The sequence below is a fragment of the Cebus imitator genome, unplaced genomic scaffold, assembly GCF_001604975.1.
Source record: "Cebus imitator isolate Cc_AM_T3 unplaced genomic scaffold, Cebus_imitator-1.0 Scaffold618, whole genome shotgun sequence".
Lineage (NCBI taxonomy): Eukaryota > Metazoa > Chordata > Mammalia > Primates > Cebidae > Cebus > Cebus imitator.
Genome location: NW_016107933.1, coordinates 487,248 through 509,259, shown reverse-complemented (window position 1 = coordinate 509,259; position 22,012 = coordinate 487,248). Strand labels below are relative to the sequence as shown.

The window sequence follows — 22,012 nt, the reverse complement described above, 5'->3', positions numbered from 1 at the left end:
AGCCCTGAGTGCTCTCCTGGAGGTGGTGCCACACAAGGCCTGGCAAATCGTAGTTACCAAAATACTTGACCAGTGAATGAACCATGAATGAATGAATGAAAATGAAGATTTTGGGGGGCCAGAGAGGGAGACAGTGACTTGGCCTGGTGGAGGGCATGGGCCCAGGGCAGACAGGGAGGAACTGTCCCAAACAGGAGGAAAGTCAGGCTGGACCTGGAAGCAGGGGGAGGGGCTGCCCAGCAGAAAGTGGCAGCTGGACCAGGTGCTCTGGAGAGGGTGCTCTTGCCCTGGGAGCAGCATGCTGGAGCTTCAGAGGTGGCTGGGCACCGCAGGGGCTGCTACCAGACTTGACGCCCTATCGGGGCTTAGCAGGAGTCAGTTCACAACATGCACGGCCGTGATAGTGGCTGTGCCACCTGCAGGGCAGGCAGGAGCACGTGGGCAGCCGGCTGGCGACCATGAGCCAGAGGGCCACCCCCCCCAGCCCATCTCAGTGAGCTGTAGGCCTGCTGCCGGCTGCTGCCTAGAAGGGTCACGCCCGCTTTCGAACAATAAATTAGAATCAGAATTGTGATGATTTTTATAGATTCTGCCTGACCAGCTGCCGGTCCCATCTTCTGAGCCCTTGTGGTGTTGGGGACAGCTGGGGCCCGGTGAGCAGGGCCTTTGCCATCCTCTCTGCAGGGAAGGGCAGCCCTCCCTCCCCTCCCAGTTCTCAGGGTGGCCCCAGGATCTGGGCTTGGAGTGCATCCCTGCCACCCACCTCCTACCCAGTTGGTGAGGAAAGGCCCCTGTGAGGCTGCCTTGGGGATTAAATTTTCAGGACTCAGCACTCACTCTGATTTCTGATTTCCTCCCTGCTCGAAATGGGGCTGATCAAATTAAGCCCCGTCAACACCTCAACACCTCTGTCTGGGTGCTGTGTGGGGAGCGTGGGGAGCCCCTTCCCTCCTCAACTGCAGCTGGGATATTCTAGGGCAGAAACATCACGGGACAGGAGTGTGTGGGGTCCACCAGGGCCAATTGTCACCACCCCCAACTCCAGGCTCCTGGACCCACCAAGTTCACACAGGAAGTAAATGGTTGGAACCGCCAGCCCTGCAGGATTGGATGACATGGCCTGGGCTCAGAGTGGCGGCCGCACTGGGGCCTCTCGGTGCCGTCCCTGAGTCTGCACCTTGGGATTTACCCGTGGGAGAGGCAGGTCTGAGAGAAGATCCCACAGCCAGACGTGGAGGACAGGAGAGGCCAGAAACAAAGGTCGGGCAGGTCTGCTCCTCAGCCCCACGGTGGGCAGGAGCAGAGGGAAGGGAGACATGTGGTTTGGCGGCCCAGCAGCCTGAGGGGAGAGGGAGGTCCCTGACACTCGGCTGGGAGAGAGGGCTGAGGGTCTGGAAATTTCCAGGGTCTGGAGCTGACAGGGGAGTGGTGAGCATAGGATCACCTCTGTGGGGGGTTCTTCTCTGGGCAGATCCAGGCAACCTGGCTGCTGCCCACCCACCAGGGGTTTCCCTGTCCCCTCAAGGGGCATGGGTGCATCCGGGACTGTCCCTCAAGAAGCCCCAGGCCCCATTGCCCTTCCATCCCCAACATAGGGGAGTGCTGGGGTCATCCCCGAGGTTGTCCCCAGTCACTCCTCCTCCTTGAGCAGACCCTGGACAGACACAGGGATTGTGCTTGGTGCCATGACCCAGTACCTTCAGCTCCATCTTAGCTGCTGGACATGGAATCACCATTATGGGCCACTGGACGTTCAGGATGCAGGGGACAGAGCCAAATGCTCAGGTCAGACAGGGTGCCTGTTGCCTGGGCCCTGGACTTCTTCCCTCATTTGCATAAGAGGGGTGCCATGCCCACTCCACCGGCTGCCATGAAGAAGAAACAGGAGGTGTGTGAAGTCCCTGGTGCCCAGGCATCTGAAGAACTCTTCCTCCTAGGAAGGCAGCTTGATGGCACGGTGAGGCCCACCATGCGATGCTGTCAGCCAGGAGGAGCCCTGTGCTCAGCCCCAGTGCCCCAGCACTGCTGTGTGCCTGGTCTCCTGACCTAGAGGGGTTGGGAAGGAGGAGGGAGCAGAGGTAGGCGCTGAGTCCCTGCCTGTGGCTCATGGCCAGGTAGGAGAGGGCCTCATTTTCTCAGGATCAGGCAGCATCTGAGACCTCCTGCATGTGTCAGCTGCAGGCCCCTCCCAGAGGACCAGGACCTCACCCCTGCAGGGCCCACAGCCACTCCGCATGACACAGGGCTCAACATCTGAGTACCTGAAGGCCACAACAAGGGAAACTGAGGTTGGCAGGTAGAGAAATGCCTTGGAACTCAGATTTGAGGAGTGCAGAGACAGATGAGGTGCTGATTCTGCTGGAATCAGGAGCCTGCAATACAGAGGGCGTGGAAGGTGGAGGGGCAGGTTCCAGAGACCCTGAGGAATGAGGAGGGAGCTGGCTTTGAGGGAGGCGAAGAGGCAGGCCTTGCTCCTGGTGTGGGCCTGGGCGCATGCGGGCACCACTCCCCTGGTGGATGAGGCAGCTGGCAGTGCAGCCGGAGATGCACATGTGGGCAGAGCAGGCACTGGGCCCTGGACCTTCTGAGTGTAAGGTATCTGAGGTCTTCCTGGAGCAATGCCTGGATTCCAGATGTCCAAATCAGGGGCCCTCTGCTCCCGCCCCACGTGGGGCTGAGGAGTAGGCCTGCCCAACCTTTGTTTCTGGCCTCTCCTGTCCTCCATGCCTGGTTGTGGGTTCTTCTCTCGCACCTGCCTCTCCCATGGGTAAATTCCAAGGTGCAGACTCAGGGACAACACTGAGAGGCCCCCAGTGCGGCTGCCACTCTGAGCCCAGGTCCTGTCATCCAATCTTGCAGGGTCTGGCGGTTCCTTCCATTTGTCTTCCTGTATGAACTCAGTGGAGCTCATACAGGAGCCTGGGATTGGCAGTGGTGACAATTGGCCCTGGTGGACCCCACACACTCCTGTGCCAGGCTGGTAACAGGTATTTTCCACCTGTCATCTGCTAAGTCACTGGCCAAGCTCCAGCCACATGGGTCCCGCGGCATTGGCTGTCAGTACCCCACTTGCCAGGCCCCCACCTCCTCTGCATTCGGAACAAGATCCCTGGGAATCCTCCCTTCTGTTGGGACCTGTGGGTGTCTTTTTTTGTTGTTCTGAAGTTCACAGTGAATATTTTCATTAAAAGACCTGCCGGCCTCTGCATTGGCCCCTGCCACCTGGCTGCTGCATGCTGCGATGCCTCCGTGAGATTCACTGGGCCAGTTCCCCTTCCCTGGGCCAGTTGCCCAGCAGAGAGAAGGCTTGGAGTCCTGGAGGCCTTGGCGGGTCTTGGGGACCCTCCATGGCCTAAGCAGATGCTGGGCAGGGGCAGGGCTTGCTGGCTTTTCTGGCCCGCCCTAGCCTCTGGAGGCCCCCGTGAATCCTTGGGGGAGAGTGGGCTGCAAAGGCCGTTAAAGAGTGGCATAGGGCAGGTGCAGAGCAGACTTGGCCGTTTGGCTGGTGTTGGGGGAAAGAAGGGGAGGTTTTGTTTGGGAACCTCTGTGACGGCTGTAGACAGGAGGACCCCAGCCCCACTGCAGGACACCTAGAAGGGGCTCACACGGCTGCTGGTCACTCAGCCTGGCTCTGCTGGCTTGGGCTCCACCTCAGCAGCTTCACACCTCTGCTGGGCACCACTTCCCAAGGACATGTATCTGGGAGCCGAACCAGAGCCTAGCCCCTTTTCTGGTCATGGACCTTAAATACACAGCAGACCTTCTCCTCGCTCCCCACTGGGAGGTACAGGCATGGGCAGAAGAGAGTGGCCCGGTCTGATGCCTTGGTAGTTTAAGAGTGCTCAGGCTGCAAAGCCAAACCATGATGCCGCCCCCAGGCCAGCACATTTGTCTGTGTCTGTGTTTGTGAGAGCACACAGGACTCTTGTGGTTGCAAGTGACAGAAAGCTCAGTGAGTTGACTCGAAGGATTAGAGAGTGCAGGGCTGCGTCAGCTTCAGCCACCGCTGGATTTGGGGGCCTAAACAGTGTCAGCAGCACATCGGGCTGCCCTCATCAGTCACCTCTGCTGTTCCTGGGAGAAGAAGGTACCTAGCAGCCCCAGAATCACATTTTCCCAGCAGACAGGAAAGCAAGGGAGTCTTCCTGTGCACACCAACACACAGCATCAGGCTCCAGTGGCCTGGCAGGACCCCTTGGGCACTCCTGGAGCTGGGGTGCAGTGGGGTTGGCTCTTCCCTGTGAGCCATATGGGGTGTGAGTAGGGGAGGGAGGATGATTTGCTCTCCTCCACATGGTTGCCAGGTTGGCGCAGTAGCATGGCACCTCTGTGTGCAGTGCCTTGGTGAGCGTGCCCATCTGCCCTTGCACCATCCCCTAGTAAGTGTGCCCATCTTTCCTTGTGCCATCCCCTAAAGAGTGTGCCTGTCCGCCCTCACACCATCCTCTAGCGAGTGTGTCTGTCCCTCACACCATCCTCTAACGAGTGTGTAGTGACCAGACAGGGCAGGCCACCATGCTGCACAGCTTCAGGTGGCTCCGTGAGGATGTGCAGGTGCTGGGCAGGCCAGGACCTCCTTCATCCACCACTGAGGGGTGTCCTTTGCCCTCTGCTGTAGGGGGCATGTCCTGAGGACCAGCCCGGAGAGGCCTTCTCTCCTTCTTTAGTGCTCCCTTTTCCTCCCTGAAGCGCTGCTAAGGCTGAGCAGACCTAGGCTAGATAGAGCATCCATCTGTCTGTGGGGCAGCCTATCCCATGGGAGTTCTGAGAACAGTCAGGACTGTCTCTGAGATATGGTGCAGCTGTTCCTGATGCATTCCTGATGGCCAGGCCGACCCCAGGAGCCCCTCCCCACCCTCCAATCCACCTCAGGTCATAAAAATGGCACTAGATGAGCTGCGTCTGTTGAAGTTGCAAAAATTAATTCAGAGTCGGTAATAAAGTTATAAAGGGCTAAGATGAAATAATCCTAATGAGCATCTTTTAATCAAGTGCACCACTGGGGCTCTGTGCCGATGGCCCCTGTGGGGCTAAGCCTGCCTTCTGCTTCCCAGAGCCTCCAAACAGGGCTTTCTGCCATGTCCTGATTATGCTTCCACATAAACATATTTCATCTTAATGATGATCTTTAGGGGAATGCGCAGCCACGGAGCAATTGTCTCTTGGTTGGTAATAAATGGAGGGGATGACCTTGCTCCCCTTGACCTCCCTGGGGTGAGGCTCCCCATGTTGGAGGAGAGGTTGCTGGTGCTCTAGGCTTTGGTCCTCCTGGGCCCAGTGACAGCCCCTGCAGGCCCTGGCAGTGCTTGTAGGCAGGACCTGGGCTGGCATTCTGGCCTGGGTATTTGCTCACATCATGGCTTTAGTCTAGTTTCCTGAGCCTCCCTCTACTCTTCTGGGCAGTATGGCAGTTCTTGCTCTGCAGGTCAGTCATTAGGATTTACGTTTTGGGGACTCCTAAGCACTGGAAAAAGAGGATGATTTGCTCTCCTCCACATGGTTGCCAGGTTGGGGCAGTAGCATGGCACCTCTGTGTGCAGTGCCTTGGTAAGCGTGCCCATCTGCCCTTGCACCATCCCCTAGTAAGTGTGCCCATCTTCCCTTGTGCCATCCCCTAAAGAGTGTGCCCGTCCGCCCTCACACCATCCTCTAGCGAGTGTGTCTGTCCCTCAAGCCATCCCCTAGCGAGTGTGCCATCTGTCCTCCCATTGAGCCAGAGAGTTCAGCAGAGTGGGAAATGCCTCACAGGGCATGAGGCAGCCAAGGAGGGGGCTGGGAAAGAGCCCTAGGCTTGGAACCCAAAGCCTGCCTAACAGCAAGATTATAAAAAGGTGCTTAGCTACATTTTCTTCTAGCACTTCTATGACTTCCTTTTGATCATCTCATCCATTTGAAATCTGTTTTTGCTTAAGGCATGAGGTCAAAATTTGACCTTTTCCTCCATCTAACCAGTTGTCCTAACATCATTAAAACAAAGACAGAAACAAACAAATAAAAATCATTTAGGTCCCCAACCTGCTCTCTTCCTTCTATTCTCCTGCAATGAGCAATCATCTCGGGTGATCAAAGGGTATCCTTTCGTTAGTGTACATTTTTGCAACATGAGTGTTGCTGCCTTGTGTCTGTGTATTTGTGATTTACTTAAGTCGTGCTGAATTGTGTATCTCATTCTGCCTCTTACCTTTTGCACTCGGCACTCTGTTTTTAAGATCCATCCATCTATGTAGATATCGAACTTCTAACCTTGGTAGCACTTTGTGGGGTGCGCCCACCACATTTGCATCTCCCCTCACCCACTGATGACCCCAGTGTTGTTTCCAGCTCCTCTCACTCCACCCAAGCAATACTGCATGGAGTGGCTCTCCATTGCCTCCCTGAGGACCGGTGCAAGTTTGCCCATGTGCAAGCCAGTCCATGGGAGTGAACAATAGCCCATGGGGCAAGGGTCAGTCCGAGGAGGCCACTGGGATATCCAATAGACGTCCTGTATCTTTAGGATATAAGCCACATGGTGCTCTTCCTCATTATCCCCTCAATAGTGCCAGACTGCCAGATTGTCCCTTCCTGGTCCACCTCCACCGTTTCCCAGCGCCATTTGCTACCTTCATCATTTACTAATTTTATTTACTATTTCACCACTTGAGCAACTATTTTAATTACATGCAAACGAATATCAAAGATGATTAATATTCCAGCAGCGAGCAGGTGCACACTGGTAGTGTAAGGAGAGGGTGGCCCTGCCTCCGCTGGACGGAGGTTCTAGGAACGGATCAGTCTCCAGGTCATGGTCTGACTTCTGCTTCTCTGGGAGCTGTCAAGGCCCCTCCTGGGGAAGTTATGAGCAAGGTCTCGAGGGAGTCTTGGGAAACACAGGGCTCAGCACAGTCAGGTACCTGTCAGGGCCAAGGTGGGACCAGGTGCTGGACCTGCAGTGGAAATACAGTCAAAGGGAGGGGCTGCCCTGTATTTCCTGTTTCTAAGCTTCCCATGGCCTGTCTCCAGCTCTCGGCAGGGGGAAAGTTGGAACTTCTGTAAGTGATGTGCATCCACAACAGAGGAGAGGGGAGCCCCTTATCAGCACATGGCCAAGCCAAGTACTACCAAGAACCTAAGCCTGGCTCCTCCGGGCATTCTGTCTTTGGGCTAAAGATGGCCTGATGGAAGTGGGGTCTTGGTGAAGACAGTTCACCCCGTGGGTTGCACCGCTCAGTATGGCTCAGTCACCCTGCACGTCTGGTACAGAGCCATCACCCCAGAATAATTTCTCCCCATCCTCCATGCTGCGTCTTCTGTGCTGGGCTCCTGTTAGCTGTATGTGTGTCTTACTCTTTCTTTGTTGCTTCTTTTGTTTTGATGGAGCACACCTCTCAGCAGCTTCTTGAGAGGAGTGCTTGATAGGTAAATCTTTTGAGAACTGGCATGTCTAGAAATGTTTTCATTCCACTTTCATACGTAATGAAGAATGTGTCTGGGCACAGAATTCCAGTTGGGAAATCATTTTCCTTCAGAATTCTGAAGGCTTTGCTCCACTGTTTTCCTGCATCTAATGCTGCTTTGGAGAAGTCTAAGTCATTCTGATCCAGTTCTTTGTCTATGACCTCTTCTGTAACCTGATCTTCCCCTCTCATTCTCTGGGAGACTTTGCAGAATGTGGCTGTCTTCATGGCCGGCCTGCGATTCAACTTTCTTGACGTACCAAGTCTGTTACCACTTGCCAATCTGTTTCCAGTCTCCCACAGTTCCCCTGTTAATGCTTCCCCTCCTGTTCCTCCTATCCTTGTAGGCTTGTGGCTTTAAATTTTTTTTATTTCTTTACTGAACTTTTAATGGGATTCTAGGAAGGAACCAAATCAGATATCGGTGTTCAAGCAGCCATTTTTACCTGGAAGCCCCCCATTTCTTGGATCTGTTTTTTAAGTTTTATTCAGCTCCATCAATCTGTTTCTTTCATGACATCGACACCACCACATTTCCATTAATATTATTTTATAATACATTGTATAAATTCGAAAGACACATACCTCCTCATTATCATTCTTTTTCATTATTTTTCTATCTAGTGTCACGTGTCGTCTTCCAGATGAATGTTGGAATCACTTTGTTGGGTTTTAACAATTCTTTGATGAAAATTATGTTAAATTTCTTGATTCATTTGGAGGAGGCTCAAAATCCAATCCAGGATTATGTCAATGTATGTTCATTTACTGAGGTCTTCTTTTGTGTTTTTGGAGATTTTAGACTATATTATGCTACTTTTCGTGTACATTGATTAGTTTTTGTTTATTCATAGATACTTGGGGGTTTTGTTGTTATGGTTGATAAGCTCTTTTTTACACTTTATTTTCTAGCTGGTTATTTCTATGTTCAAGAAAAGTGTTGATCTTTGCATACTTCTTTTATGTAAGATGAGAAGTATTTATTCCTTGTGGGTTTGGTAAAACTCTTCTATGGAAGCATTTCTTTGACTGCTTTTTCAATTTCTTCTGAGGTTACTGGTTTATTCAGGTTTTCTACTTGAGTGGAATGTATATTTTCTATTTAGGCTTATTAAGACTGTGCTTTTAATTTCAGATGTTTAGGGTTTGAGGTTTTATTGTTATCTCTGATTTTGTCTCAGTAATGGTGATTGTGGGCACAATTTTTGAGTTTTGTGACCTAATGTGTAGTAAAATGTGGAACTTCTCCCATATATGCCTGACAAAGACATGTTTTCTGGCTGTTGGGTTTGAATGTTATGTTTTCCTATTAATTCAAATAGTTTCTATCCTTATCTAATATTGTATCAGACTTGTCTGGAATAGATATATTACAGTACTCATATCACTGTGGCCTTGTCCCTTCTTCCTTGCATCAGGTTGAAGCTCTTAGGTGCATAAAGTTTCGTATCTTTTATATTTCTTTCATGAGGTGTTTTATCAGCTTATCTCCTTAAATGCCTTGGTTGGCAATTACATGGTACGTGTTTCTTTGCCCCACTTGTTTTAACTCCTCCTGGTCATTTTGACTTGGTTATACCATATGCAAGTAGTTTGTAGCTGGACTTTGTTCCATCTCGTGCTTCTCCAACTGGCACCACACTTTGGCCACTGTTCTCAGCCCCCTACCCCCAGTGTGGCCTTCTCGGCCCTGCTGCACCTTCCTCTCCTTCCAGCCCAGCTCCCAGCTCCCCAGAGGCCCCCAGGTCGCTTCTGCTGGGCCCTCTGTTCCCAAAGCATCTCTCTGCCATGGCTCCGGCCCCTCACAGCCCTGCAGTTATCTGTGGGGCACTGGGCAAACTGAGGCACACCAGACCCCATGGCCTCCATCCACCAGGCTTCTCTGTCTGAGAGGGAAAGTCAATTAATGCACAGGAAGATTCACAAATGAGGCAAGACTTGCCCGTGGTGGAGCATCACAGGAAGGAAGAACGGGGGTGCTGTCGGCAGAAATCAGGGGAGGGGCAATTTCAATTTAGGATGAAATAAGGAAAGCTCTCCCTGAGGAGCTGATACTTCAGCAGACACCTGGAGGAAGAGAGCAATGAGAGGGCAGCCATCCCATGCAGAGGGGAGAGCAGTCTGCCCTGTCACTGAACAGTGTGCTTCTCAAGGTTTTAAGCATCCCCGGCCCCTGTCCCTGTTGTCCCCCAGTGGCATGCAGTAGGGTTGTGAAGGAGGCAGATGGGGTGGAACACACTTCAGTCTTCCAGGAGCTCTGAGTCCCATGGGAGGCAGCAGGCTCCCTTCCTTCTGGGTCTTTCAGGGGGCCTAAATTTGGCCAGCAGCAGCAGCAGCCACAGAAAGGGCATCCCAGGTGAAGAGGCCAGCCCAGAAAAGGCATAGGCCTGGGGTTGGCACAGGGGACAGGGAACACCCAGCCGCCCTTAGCACTGCAGAACCCAAGACTGCCCACTACACCTGCCCTCAGAGCCCACACCTGCCCACTGCACCCATCATCTGGGCCCACACCTTCCCGCTTCACCCGCCCTCAGGTCACACAGCTGCCCACTGCACCCACCCCCAGGGCCCACACCTGCCCGCTGCAGCTGCCCTCAGAGCCCACACCTGCCCACTGCACCCACCCTCAGAGCCACCACAGCTCAGCAGGGCTGGGCTATAAGCATAGGGATCTCCCAGTGAAGGAGGTGAGAGCAGCAAATGGCCCACTCTTGCCTCGAGGGACTAAGTGGAACAGGGGCCCTTAGGCCAGGTAGGCAACCAGTGCAGGGGGGCATGCCCAAGGCCAAGGTTGACTTCAAAGGGATCACTAGGAAGCTGGCTCAGGACCATGCCAGGTCCACCGGCCACAGCTCCCTATAGCAAGGCTCTATTTGGGGGACAGGCCTGCAAGGGCCAGCATGTGGTCAGAGTCTCTTCATAGCCTGGGCTTCAGGATCAAGGCCATTGTGGGAAAAACTGAGGTGGCATTTGTGATTGACAAGGTGGGGCTTCAGCTTGACTGCCAGGTCTTGCTAGGACAGAGGAGGGCAGGAGGGTGTCTGGGCCAGGGCTCCTGTTGCCCCAGGCCAGAGGGCATCGCAGATCTCCCTGCCCTTAGAGTTTCTCCCATTGTCCTGTCCAGCCTGACTTTCTGGGGGCCAGACTCAGGGCACAGCTGTCACCTGCCAGGTGACCCAGGGCCCTATCTCCCTCTCCTCATCTGCTTTGCTTTTGGGCCTTGGGCCATCTCTCTAGGCACTGGTCCTGGGCGGAGCGGGACTGTTCTAGAATGTAATTTCCAAATTCCTCTCAAAATTATCAAAATTAAAATGATGACAACAATAATAATTCTATTTCAGGTGAAACTGACATTTCTAAAGCATCTTTAGAAAACTTTGCTGTTTTTAGTGGGCCTACAGCATACAATTTAGTTTAAAACTCTGCCTGCTCCGCAGAAGCAGCCTCAAGATGTGCCCCAGCCCTGCTCTGGCCCAACACAGCGCCAGAGCCCTCCTACAGGAGATGTCTGTAGGGGTTACTGCACAGTGACTCTGGGGTTAGGGCCAAGAGGACACACTCTGATGCCTTCTGGTGCCAGAAAGACATTTAGGGGGACAGGCAGGTGGCCTGGTGACCCAAGCCCTGTGTGTTTTGTCTCCAGGTGTGGCCCTCAATTCACAGCCCAGGTTACTCCTGGGGTGCCCCATCTCCTAATTCCTCAAGAGAAGCTGGATGTTCTAGATTTTTTAAACATGGAAATCTCAGATTTTTCAAATACTGTCAACCAAATAAGGAATACTTTAGGTACCACATGGCCTCAACGAGTGCCTCTGTAGTCTGGTCCCATAGGACCGCCCATATGTGACCCCTAGCTTGACAAGGGCAGAGGGTAATGTCCAGCCTGTGTCCCAGGGGAAGAAGTTTTCCTATGGAAATTACCATCTTTCTGCTTCCCAAGGTGATTCTGAAGGTGAGCTGTCTCTGTTCATGGAAAATGCAAAGAAATAAATGTATAAAAATAGAGTGGCAATTCCTCAACCCCTGTCAGGCTTAAGTCGCCGTCTCTCCCTCTGGGAATGGCATGGATGGCCCTGAATCATCTCCAGGCAGCTAAGCAGACTGCTCACTCCGCACGGCCCTGCCTGCAGGCCCGCAAGCCCCACCCGTCACTGGAGGGGCCCTGGGCAGTCCTTGTTGTGTACCTGCATGTGTGTGCATATGTATGTATACGTGTGTGTGCATGTGTGTGTACATCGAGGGGACATAGAACTGTAGAGCTGGGAGTGGCACAAGGACTCCCAAAGGTATAGGAACCCCAGCAGCTGCTCAGCCCTGGCCCCACTTACTCCCCTTCTCTGCCCCAGCCCTCACCTTCTGCTTCACACTCCACTGTCTGTCTTGGTCTTGCCCACAGCCGGGTTGCAGGTTTGTGCCTGAAACCTCATGTTCAGCCTGTCTTGTCTGAGCCAGGCTGCAGGGTGCAAGGAGAAAGCTCCTGGCTGAGAGTCAGCCACACTGGGATGCCATGGGTCTCCCCATCTGTAAAACGGAAATGGCCATGTCCACCAAGAGGCCTGCTGTCAGCACGGGGTGAGAAGTGTGTTCTAGGGTGAGGGCCCGATGCCAGCACTGTCTGAGTGACAGAGGCCTGATTCTGCCTCTAGGGTGTGTCCTGGGCCATCCTCACAGGGAGGGAGTGCCTGTCCCTGCCTGGAAAAGGCAGCAGATGAGAGACATTGGGAGTGAGGAGAGTTGTTCTGGAAGACTCTTTGTAGAGAGGTGATGCTGCAGGGAAGCTGGTCTCCCACCTCAGCTGCAGGGGCCCCGGGACCTGGCCATCACCCTGTGGGTTGGCGACGTCACGATGACCTGCAGCCCTGGGTCTATCCCAGGCCAGGAGTCTCTGAGGACCTGCCTGGGGAATGCCATGGAGAAGCAGGACCCTGGGGCTGTGACCTGGTTTGGACACAGAGACCAGTGCAAGGGAATGGGGGCTTCCAAGACTTTGGGGCTGGGGGGGCAGTGGGCAGTGTGATCTGGGGCTGCCATCGATGCTGAAGGTCAGCCTAGTCAGCCTCTCTTGGCCTTTAGAGGGAGGTGTGTGGAGAGCTGGGAACTGAAGTCTGGTCCAGGGTGGTTTCCAGGCCTGGCAGGACCCGGAACAGGGCAGAAACTATACTGCACAGAAGGCAGGGACAATACCAAGGCTAACTCCCCAGCATGGCAGCCCCAAGTGGCCAGGGCTACCCCTGGGAGGCAGCCCAGGGGCCGACTGCAGCAGAGCTGTCACAGAGGGGTTCTTCTTGGTCTTGGCACAAATCAATCAGACCAGAGGCGGTACAGTTCACCGGGGGAGGGGCCCAGGACACAGCCCAGAAGTGAGGGGCCTTGCTTCAGTGGAGGACTGAGCAGACAGTTCTGGGAGGGACCCAAGGAGACACTGGGGAACACACACAGCTGAGGCTGGGCCTCAGTTTCCCCAGTCATAACAGCTGGCGGTGACACCTGGAACACCAGTCCTTTGGCACTTGGCAGCCTTTCGGGAGGGAAAAGAGGTGGCTCTGCTCACTCCAGCTACAGGCAGTGCAGGCTGAGGTTCCTGGCCTCTCTGTGTCTGAGTGCCAGCCCTGGGCTCCACAAGGCAGACAGTGACACTGGGCTGGGTCTCTCACGGCCTCAGCAGGCCTGATCCATCATGTGGAGGCCGCTATGGCCCCTGCTGTGGCTGGGGTTGCCACCAGGGGCTGGGGAAAGAGCAGTTTTCAAAGTCACAGAGGTACCTGTCTGAGCCCTGCTGCATCTGAGACAGCTTGTCAAGTCTCTGTCGCCTTCTTCCGGACCTCGCTTTCCTCTGTAAAATGGAACAATACCCTCAGTTCGGGGTGCTACGAGTTTTAAATGAGAGTGGCGAGCTGGCGCCTAGTGGGTGTCGTGTCTGGGTGGGTTTGCCCTGCTGCTGCAGACAGCATACTCTCCTTGCAGGGGCCTCCCTGGACAGCCTGGACAGCCTCAGCCGTGCCCTGGGTGTCCTGGAGGAGCGCGTCAACAGCTCGAGGCGGAGGGCACGCAGGCATGCCGCGGATGACAACTACAACATCGAGGTCCTGCTGGGCGTGGACGACTCTGTGGTCCAGTTCCACGGGAAGGAGCACGTGCAGAAGTACCTGCTCACGCTCATGAACATCGTGAGTGGGGTGGCTGGGTGGGGGGAGTAGGGTGGGGCGGGGAGGGTCAACCAGGGGCTGGGCAGGCCAGAGAGGCCCGGCTGGGCCAGGCGCCCTGAGGCTGTGTTGATTTCCTTGTTAGCCGGAGGTGAGTGACCCTGTTTCAGGGAAGCTCTCTGGGTCCACGGGTGAGACAAGCTGACCATCCCTGACCTCAGTTTTCTCATCTGCAAACTGCGGGATAATTCTACCTTGGCGAGGCTCTTTATATGCTAAGGCAGTTTCATGCAAACTCCAGTCATTTGAATGACAAATGTCATTCAAAGTCCAGTCATTTGAAAAATATGTTTTCTTGATGTTTGCCACTTTTTAAAACTAAAATTATTGGAAAAGGAAACCTCATTTTACCTAAAAGCTTATCTCATAGTAAAGCGACGTTATTCAGCCCCAGCTAGAGAGTCCCACCTTCCACTGGATACCAACAGAAGCTCCCTTTCTGTTTAAAGTGGAGATTAGTGTGCTTTAGAGTGAGGGCCAGACACCAACCCAGAGTCCCTCCTTGAAGCTGTCAGTGGGAGGAGTTGAAGATGAGGGAGGGAATCCTCTCCCCCTGTGAGTCTGGGCTATTGAATGGGGTGTCTATGTGTCACCCCCATCTTCTGGGCCTCTGCTTCTTGTCTGCCTAATACTAAGAGATTGAAGAACCACTTCCACCTCATTCCACACCCCACACAACCTGAGCAGGGGGTATGAGGATTCTGAACCACGTGTGCGTCGAGGGTGTGCAGGCTTTTTCCTCTCCCCGAGTCACGCGGTCAGAGCCACTGTGGGGATGAGGATCATCCAGTCTTTAAAACGCAGGTTCCCAAGAGGGCAGACTGGTTCAGCTGAGCCCTGCAGGGAAAAGAAGAGGTGAGGGGGAGGACCAGGACACAGCCTGGAATGTGAGATGTTGCCAGTGGGGCGTTAGTGGGCAGGGGGGCATTTGTGGGAGGAAGCCAGGGCTTAGGGAGGGCTGGAGGTGGTATGGAGGCTGGGCAGGTGGGAGGCTCTAGAGCCCCGTGCTGTGTATCCAAACCTGTGCATGAATGAGGTCCTCTGGGGTCAGGCTGGAGGCAGGCAGCAGGGATGTGGAGGTCTGCTCATGGTCTGCTGCTGAGCTCTGCTTTTTGGGCCAGGAGTGAGCCCCCAGGAACCAAGTTGACACATGGGTCAGAGTCCCCAGGGATCTGGTGAAAAGACACCTCAAGGGCAAGGCGGGGATGGGAGTGAGCTGAACACTGGACAGAGACCCCACCTTCATTCTCACCTTCCTCCTGACCTGCCTTGGATGAGTCAACGAACCCTCTGGAGCCCCACCTTCTCATCTGCACAGGGGGCTGACGTCCACCGCATTTGCAGAATTCATTTTATTTGGGAGAGTGTTGTCATACTTAATGTCATCTCATTTTTGGAAAGTACCTTCAATGTAATAATAATAATAACAATAAAACCGTAATGGCTACAACTATCGAGCTGCTGTTATGTGACTGTGTGCCCTGCCCACCTGGGCGCTTGCCATGCTAAATTATCGTAGGAAGTCCTCACACTACTTCTGTGAGACTTGGGTATAAAATCTTGTCTGCCTTACAATATGAGTTCTTACCTAGCATTATATTGCCGTCCACCCAGCAGGGAAAGGACTGGGCTTGGAATTACAGTCCAATGGTGACTCTTGACCTCGCCTTTTCCAGGCACGTCACCGGGAAAGCTGCTCCCATCATCTGAGCCTTGGTTTTCTCCTCTACCATGTTTTCATTGTGGGTGTTGTTGTGAGGATTAAATGAGATAATGTCAGCGAATATGACTTTCAGTCTCTCAATGGGGTGAACATGTTTTTAGTTTCCACGTAAAATGTGGTTTTGTTATCCTGACAGTAGTGCTATTTAATTTAGTGACAACCCAGGAGGGGTCGCTTCTGAGAGTCCACCGAGGCTGCTGGCTGAAGGTGGGGTCCGTGGTGAGTCCTTCATGAGGCCGGCGGAGGCAGAGAGGCCTTTCTCCTGGTGCTGAAGTCTCTCTGTCACTACAGCTGGTTGGAGGATGTCTAGAACGTTCTCTCAGTTTTGCCATCCAACTTTATTCCAACCCTAGTGATCCAGCCATACTCCCATTTTGGATAATGGGAAGGTCTGTTTCTAGGAAAGTATGAGAAATACAAAAACTTTTAAGTTGAGATGAGTTTTATCACAACAAAGAAAGTGTTTCAGGAGACAAGTCTCAGACGTTGAGAAAGTATTTGGGCCGCACGCGCCCCTGTCACACAGAAGTGAGCACTGATTCATTCAGCAAACTTGTGTTGACGGTGTGCTTGTCCCGGGCACAGCGGCGGTGTCCTGCAGAGGCAGCGGGCATGGCAGAGAGTCTGGGGCTTGAGAGACCCACGGAGGGTTAGGGAGAGTCTCTGCCTCTGATCTGAGCCCCAGCTCCCACCGCAAGAGCACAGCATGGGTGAGGGAGATAAGGTGCGGCCGTGCTTGGAACATGGTGTTGCCCTGACAATTAATAAATACCCCGTGTCCTCACTGATAGCCTGTGCACACCCGGAGAGTCCTGGGAATGGATCTAAGGCATGCCAGACTCTTTTGTGGTCTGGGGGAGGAGGGGTATTGAGCAAGTGGGAGCATCTGAGAAAGGCTGACCTTCCAGAGTACTGCCGTGGGACAGAGCTTCCTGCAGTGCTGGAGAGGAGAGGGGTTTATTTTGTCCCATCTGGTGCAAGAGCCACTGGGGCTCTTGAGCACTTGAAGTGTGGCTGGTGTCCTTGAAGAAATGAATGTTTAATTTAACTTCTTATTTGTTCCAATAGAATTTTTATTTTAATTTTAAAAATAAGTCACCGTCTTCACCATTTTTAAGTGCGCGATTCAGTGGCATAAGCACATTCACGTGTTTGGGCCACCATTGCCACCACCATCCACAGAACTTTTCATCTTGTAAAGTTGAAACTGTGCCCATTAAATTTCAGCCCCCTATTCCTCCCCTCCCCCCTACCCCAGGCACCCAGCACTTCACTTTCTGTCTCTAAGATTTTGACAACTCTGGGTGCCTCATGTAAGTGGATCATGCAGTGGTTGTCCTTTTGTGTCTGGTGTATTTCACCTAGCATGATGTCCTCAGGGTCCGTCCATGTCGTTGCACGTATAAGAATGTCCTTCCTTTCCAGGGAGGAATAGTAGCCCATGCGTGGGTGGATAGGCCACATTGTGTTTATGCAGCCATCCATGGGCACTTGGGTTGCCCCCTCATAGGCTACTGTGAATAACGCTGCCGTGAACATGGCTGTTCCAGACCCTGCTTTCCCTTCTCTTGAGTATATGCCCTCAAGTGGAATTTTGGGACCACAGGGCAATTCTTTCTTTCTTTAATTTTTTTGAGGAGCTTCCACACTGTTTCCCACACTGGCTCCACCATTTTGCGCCCCCCCCACCACCCCGACCAACAGTGTACAGGGATTCTAGTTTCTCCACATCCTCACCAACACTTGTCTTCTTTTTTTATGGTAGCCAGCCTAAAGGCTACTTTATTTGAATTAATTTGCACCTAGATGTAAGCCGCAGCGTGGGACAAAGCTGCCAGGGGAAGGGACAAGCAGCAATCTTTGTCCAGGCAAACAATGTCTGGACTGAACCTCCAGCAAACTCCAGCAGACCTGCAGCAGTGGGGACTGACTGTTAGAAGGAAAACTAACACAGAAAGGAATAGCATCAACATCCAGACCTGGGCAGTGAGCTGCCCACTGAGCTGGATGCTGAGTGGTGGCATAGCCTGTCTCCTGGGGAAGACCATCAGGCCCTGGGAGGACAAGCTGGTAGGCGCCTGGATGGTGGGGACCCAGGGAATGCAGGCTCTGAGGAGGAGGTGAGGCGGAGATGGGCTGAGTGCAGGCACAGCTCCACCCTGGCAGCCCTGCACTGCCTGGGTTTCCCTATCATTTGGGGTGACTCCCTTTGGGATCTCTTTTTGGCAGAGCCTGGGCTAGGATATGGGGTCCAGGGGTGGCACAGGCCATTCAGCCTCATAGAACACCCTTGTGCTCCCCTCCCCCACCCAGCCTCCCTGGCAGGTGATGTGGGGCTGCATGGCTAGTTTTGCCTAGTGGTCTGTGTAAAAGGAAGTGACCTGAGTCACTTGTGTCCAAGGCTGATAAGAGCTTGGAGTCCCCTACATCTCTGTCTCCCCTGCCATGGAAACCTTGGAAGCCATATGTCCCAGTAGGTGCAGCTACAATGTAGGCTCCGGCTCCCCACCCCACACCACAGCATGATGTGAGGGAGGAAACGTGGTGTGCGCTGTATTGTGTTCAGCTGCAGAGATGGGGTGGATCCCCGGCGTAGCCATCCTCTTCTGTCTGGTGCTCCTGGTTACCATCCCTGTGGGGGACCAGTGTTTATGGGGTGTCTATTATATTTCAGGCAAGGGGTGCTGCCGTGGCCATGACAGGACACAACCCTGCGACCCTGTATTCTGGGGAGGGGGACACAGACGATATTCAAGTGGAAAACAGATAATTTCAAATAATGATAAATGCAATGAAAAAAATAAAATAGTTACGAGATGGGGAAGGAAGAAGGGTAGGGAAGGCAGGCCACTGTATACAGGAGGTCAGGGGCTGGTGCCCAGGAGGTACCATGGGAGCTGAGACTCAAATGACAATGGGAAGATGTGGGAAGAGGTAGGATGGGGCTAGCATGTTCCAGGTTGGGGGGAGAGGGCAGGTGGCACCATGGCCCTGAGGCAGGAATGGGGCCTACTGGAAGAATGGAGGCACAGGTGGGGGAAGTTGAGGCGAGCAAGGCTGGCCACCACCATCTTCCAGAGGTGGGGGGGCACTGCCTCGAGCTCCAGGGGCAGTGGACATCACTGGAGGGCCTGCTTACTTTCTGTGTTAATGGTAAGATATGATATTCCCTTATCCATGGGAAAAATGTAGCTGCCCTTCTGTCTCAGACTTGCTGGAAGGAGAGAGGTTTAGAAATGGAGCATTTCACGAGGGCCACCTGGGCACAGAAAGGGGCTCTTGGGTTTAGGCAACCACCTACCTGCCCATTCCGGCAGCCCCTGCTGGGTCTAGTTTTCTTACCTTCCTCGTTACATCTAGAAAAGTATGTATCAAAATATTCTATATTTAACACAGATTGCTTATTTATTTACTTACTTACTTATTTATTTAGAGACAGGGTCTCTTTTGCCCAGGCTGGAGTGCAATGGCACAATCTCGGCTCACTGCAACCTCCTTCTCCCGGGTTCAAGGGATTCTTCTGTCTCAGCCTCGGGAGTAGCTGGGATTACAGGCATGCACCACCATGCCCAGCTAATTTTTTTTTCTGTATTTGTAGTAGAGACGGAGTTTTGCCATGTTGGCCAGGCTGGTCTCGAACTCCTGACCTCAGGTGATCTGCCTGCATTGGCCTCCCAAAGTGCTGGGATTACAGGCATGAGTCACCACAGCCAGCCGTTTTTTTTAAAAGCATAAGCTCATGTAGATATGTGAATGTCTTCTCCCGGCGACTACTGTCTACTACCTTGTTTTAATGATTGCATAACATTGCACCATATGACTGTAGCACATGTTTTACCTAACTTATTACTGATATGACATATTCACAGAACAAAACTGACTTCTCTGTTAGAGTTCAGATATTCCACTAATGGTATCCTGATCTTAGAGCTGAATCTATCGCTCATGCTTACTTACTTCGTTAAACTGAGTTGCTGAAAGCGGAGACCCTGGTCAACAGATATGCACATATTTAAAGCTCTCTTTGCTGGAATGTTCTCCGTTATGGTTTCATCTATTCATGCTTTATTGAGCAAATGCCTGTCTTCCCCACCTCCTCACACCATGGAGTTCTTTTGAGCCATGGTAATTTAATACAACTGAGATATACTTTTGTTGTAAGTTGTATTTACTTGATGTTAATGAGCCTGCATTTAAAAATATGCATGTATTTGTAAACAGAGACTGTTTTATTTTTTGGCCTTGGCCTATTCATGCCCTTTTTTCCATGGGATTTTGGGGTGTTTTATTCATCTGAAGAGTCTGTGTATTTAAGTAGATTAACTTTTCATCTGTCACATGTGTGGGAAATATTTTCCCCAGCCTTGTTGTTTACCTTTGGTTTTGTTCTGTCTGGGATAGTTTTTTGATGGCCTACATTTTTGTGTGTGGTCAGATCCTGCAGTCTCTCCCTTCCCATGGGAAAAGCTTCTCCCTTGGGTGATGTGTTTGGTGCCTCCTGCCCTTCCCAGAATTAATCTTCTGAGGTTCTGCTCTGTTCGGTAGCAGAAGCACTTCCCAAGCTCCAGTTCCTCACCAACCACTGATTGTTCTTGTCACACCTGGGTTCAGGCATAGAGCCCTCCACCTGAATTTCTCCCAAAGTAAGAAGAAGATAGGCTGGGTGCAGTGGCTCACACCTGTAATCCCAGGATTTTGGGAGGCTGAGGCGGGAAGATCACTTGAGGTCAGGAGTTCAAGACTGCCTGGCCAACATGGTGAAACCCCATCTCTACTGAAAATACAAAAAAAAAGCCATGTGTGGTGGCGCAAGCCTGTAATCCCAGCTACTCAGGAGGCTGAAGCAGGAGAATCACTTGAACCCGGGAGGTGGAAATTGCAGTAAGCCAAGATCCCACCATTGCACTCCAGCCTGGGTGACAAAAGTGAGGCTCTGTCTCAAAAAGGAAAGATAGAGAATTCAAAGAAGCCAATGTGTTATCTGCAATGCATTCTTATTTCTTGAAACATCTGCCTACTGCAAAACTCATCAGGATATTACCAGTGGGGAACACTGGCCTACAGGCAGAGCTGGCGGGTAACTTCCAGGGCCCAACACAAAATGAAAATGTGGGATCGCTTGTTCAAAGGGCAGAGGAAAGTGCCATAAAAAGGTACTAGGGCCTATTAAGCCATTTCCTTTCTTCCTTAGTCTCCCTCTCTCTCTGTCCTTGCTGTTTTTTAATTTGCTTTTTAATGTTGTTCTAAGTGAACAAAAATTGGAATCTTAAATTATTAGCATGAATTTCTTATTCATTGTAAATTGCTCAATGGCTCTTTTAAATGCAATATTAGAGTGTTTAATTTCTATCTGGAGTCACTGAAATTAAACAAACGTGTATTTTGTGGCTGATCCCTGGTGGGTGTCTCAGGCTGACCAGAAGTTTTTGACAAGCACAGGCCAGACTCAGGGAGGTTGGGAGGAGGAAGAGAGGATCCACAGAGTGGAGTCCTGCTGAGGGAATGCTCCTCAAGTACGGGGTGCTAGCAAAGTGAGTGTACCCCCAGCATGAAAGGTGCACCCACTGGGGTCTGAGAGCTTGCAGCCACCCATGGAAGAACACATTGCCTGCTCCCTGGCCAGGGGAGTCTGGGGAAGTAGAGCCAAGCACGTCCCTTCCCACTGGTGTACTGCTCCAGCCCAGTGCATGTGGCCAAGGCCAATCCCATCTCTATGCAGGTGTCAGTCATGAGAGGCTCACCTCTGCTGAGACTTGGGCCCTGGCTGGCCATCCACCAGACATGCCTCTTCCCTGCCAGCCCTGGGCAGGATGGCCACCACCATGCCTGCCCTGAGATGCCGTGGGCTACACATGCCTGACCCTGCACCTGCTGGGGGCAGCTCAGAGCCTGTCCTGGGGAGGTGGGACCATGCTCCATTGCTCCAGGAGCCTTCACTTACAAAACACGCATGTTGGGGTGAGATGATGAGGAAATTCAAGACAGCAGCTGCAGAGGGTCAAGCCCCAAGTTCGGGGCCTTCTGAGCATGGAGCCTGGTCATCTATGAAGTCAGCCTGTCCCCAGGTCGAACCCAGGAACCTGAGCCCTGCGCTCAGACCCCACAGCCCGATGGACCACCTGGTGGCCTTACATGTGCCCCCTGCATCTGACCTCAGGCTCCCGTTCTCTGTGGTCTTTCTCCAGCCTCTGCTAGGGCACGTCTACATGCCTCCGAGGCCCAGGTGAAGCCAGCCGCGCTAAGAGGGTGCTGGTGTATGCTGAGCCTGCGGCAGGCAGGGGCGGGCCATGGTTCACAGAAGCTCTCTGCCCTGAGGTTTTTTTGTCTTGTTTTTTTCTTTTCCTTGAGACAGAGTCTCACTCTGTCACCCAGGCTGGAGTGCAGTGGCAGGATCTTGGCTCATTGCACCCAGGCTGGAGTGCAGTGGCAGGATCTGCCCCAGCCTCCCAGGTTCAAGCAATTATCTGCCCCAGCCTCCCGAGTACCTGGAACTACAGGCGCTCACCCCACACCCGGCTAATTTTTGTATTTTTAGTAGAGACGGGGTTTCACCATGTTGGCCAGGCTGGTCTGGAACTCCTGATCTCAAGTGATCCACCCGCCTCGGCCTCCCAAAGTGCTGGGATTACAGGTGTGAGCCACCGAATCCG

The 22,012-nt window shown here is 52.8% G+C and overlaps 1 protein-coding gene across 1 annotated transcript in view; it reads left to right on the top strand.

Moving 5' to 3' along the window:
• Positions 1–22,012, top strand: part of ADAMTS2 (ADAM metallopeptidase with thrombospondin type 1 motif 2) — a 217,386-nt gene that overhangs the window by 115,897 nt on the left and 79,477 nt on the right. Inside the window, exon 4 of the mRNA XM_017517128.2 lies at positions 13,401–13,603. Within this exon, the coding sequence (XP_017372617.1) occupies positions 13,401–13,603 (203 nt within the window). The remainder of the gene's footprint in view (positions 1–13,400; positions 13,604–22,012) is intronic.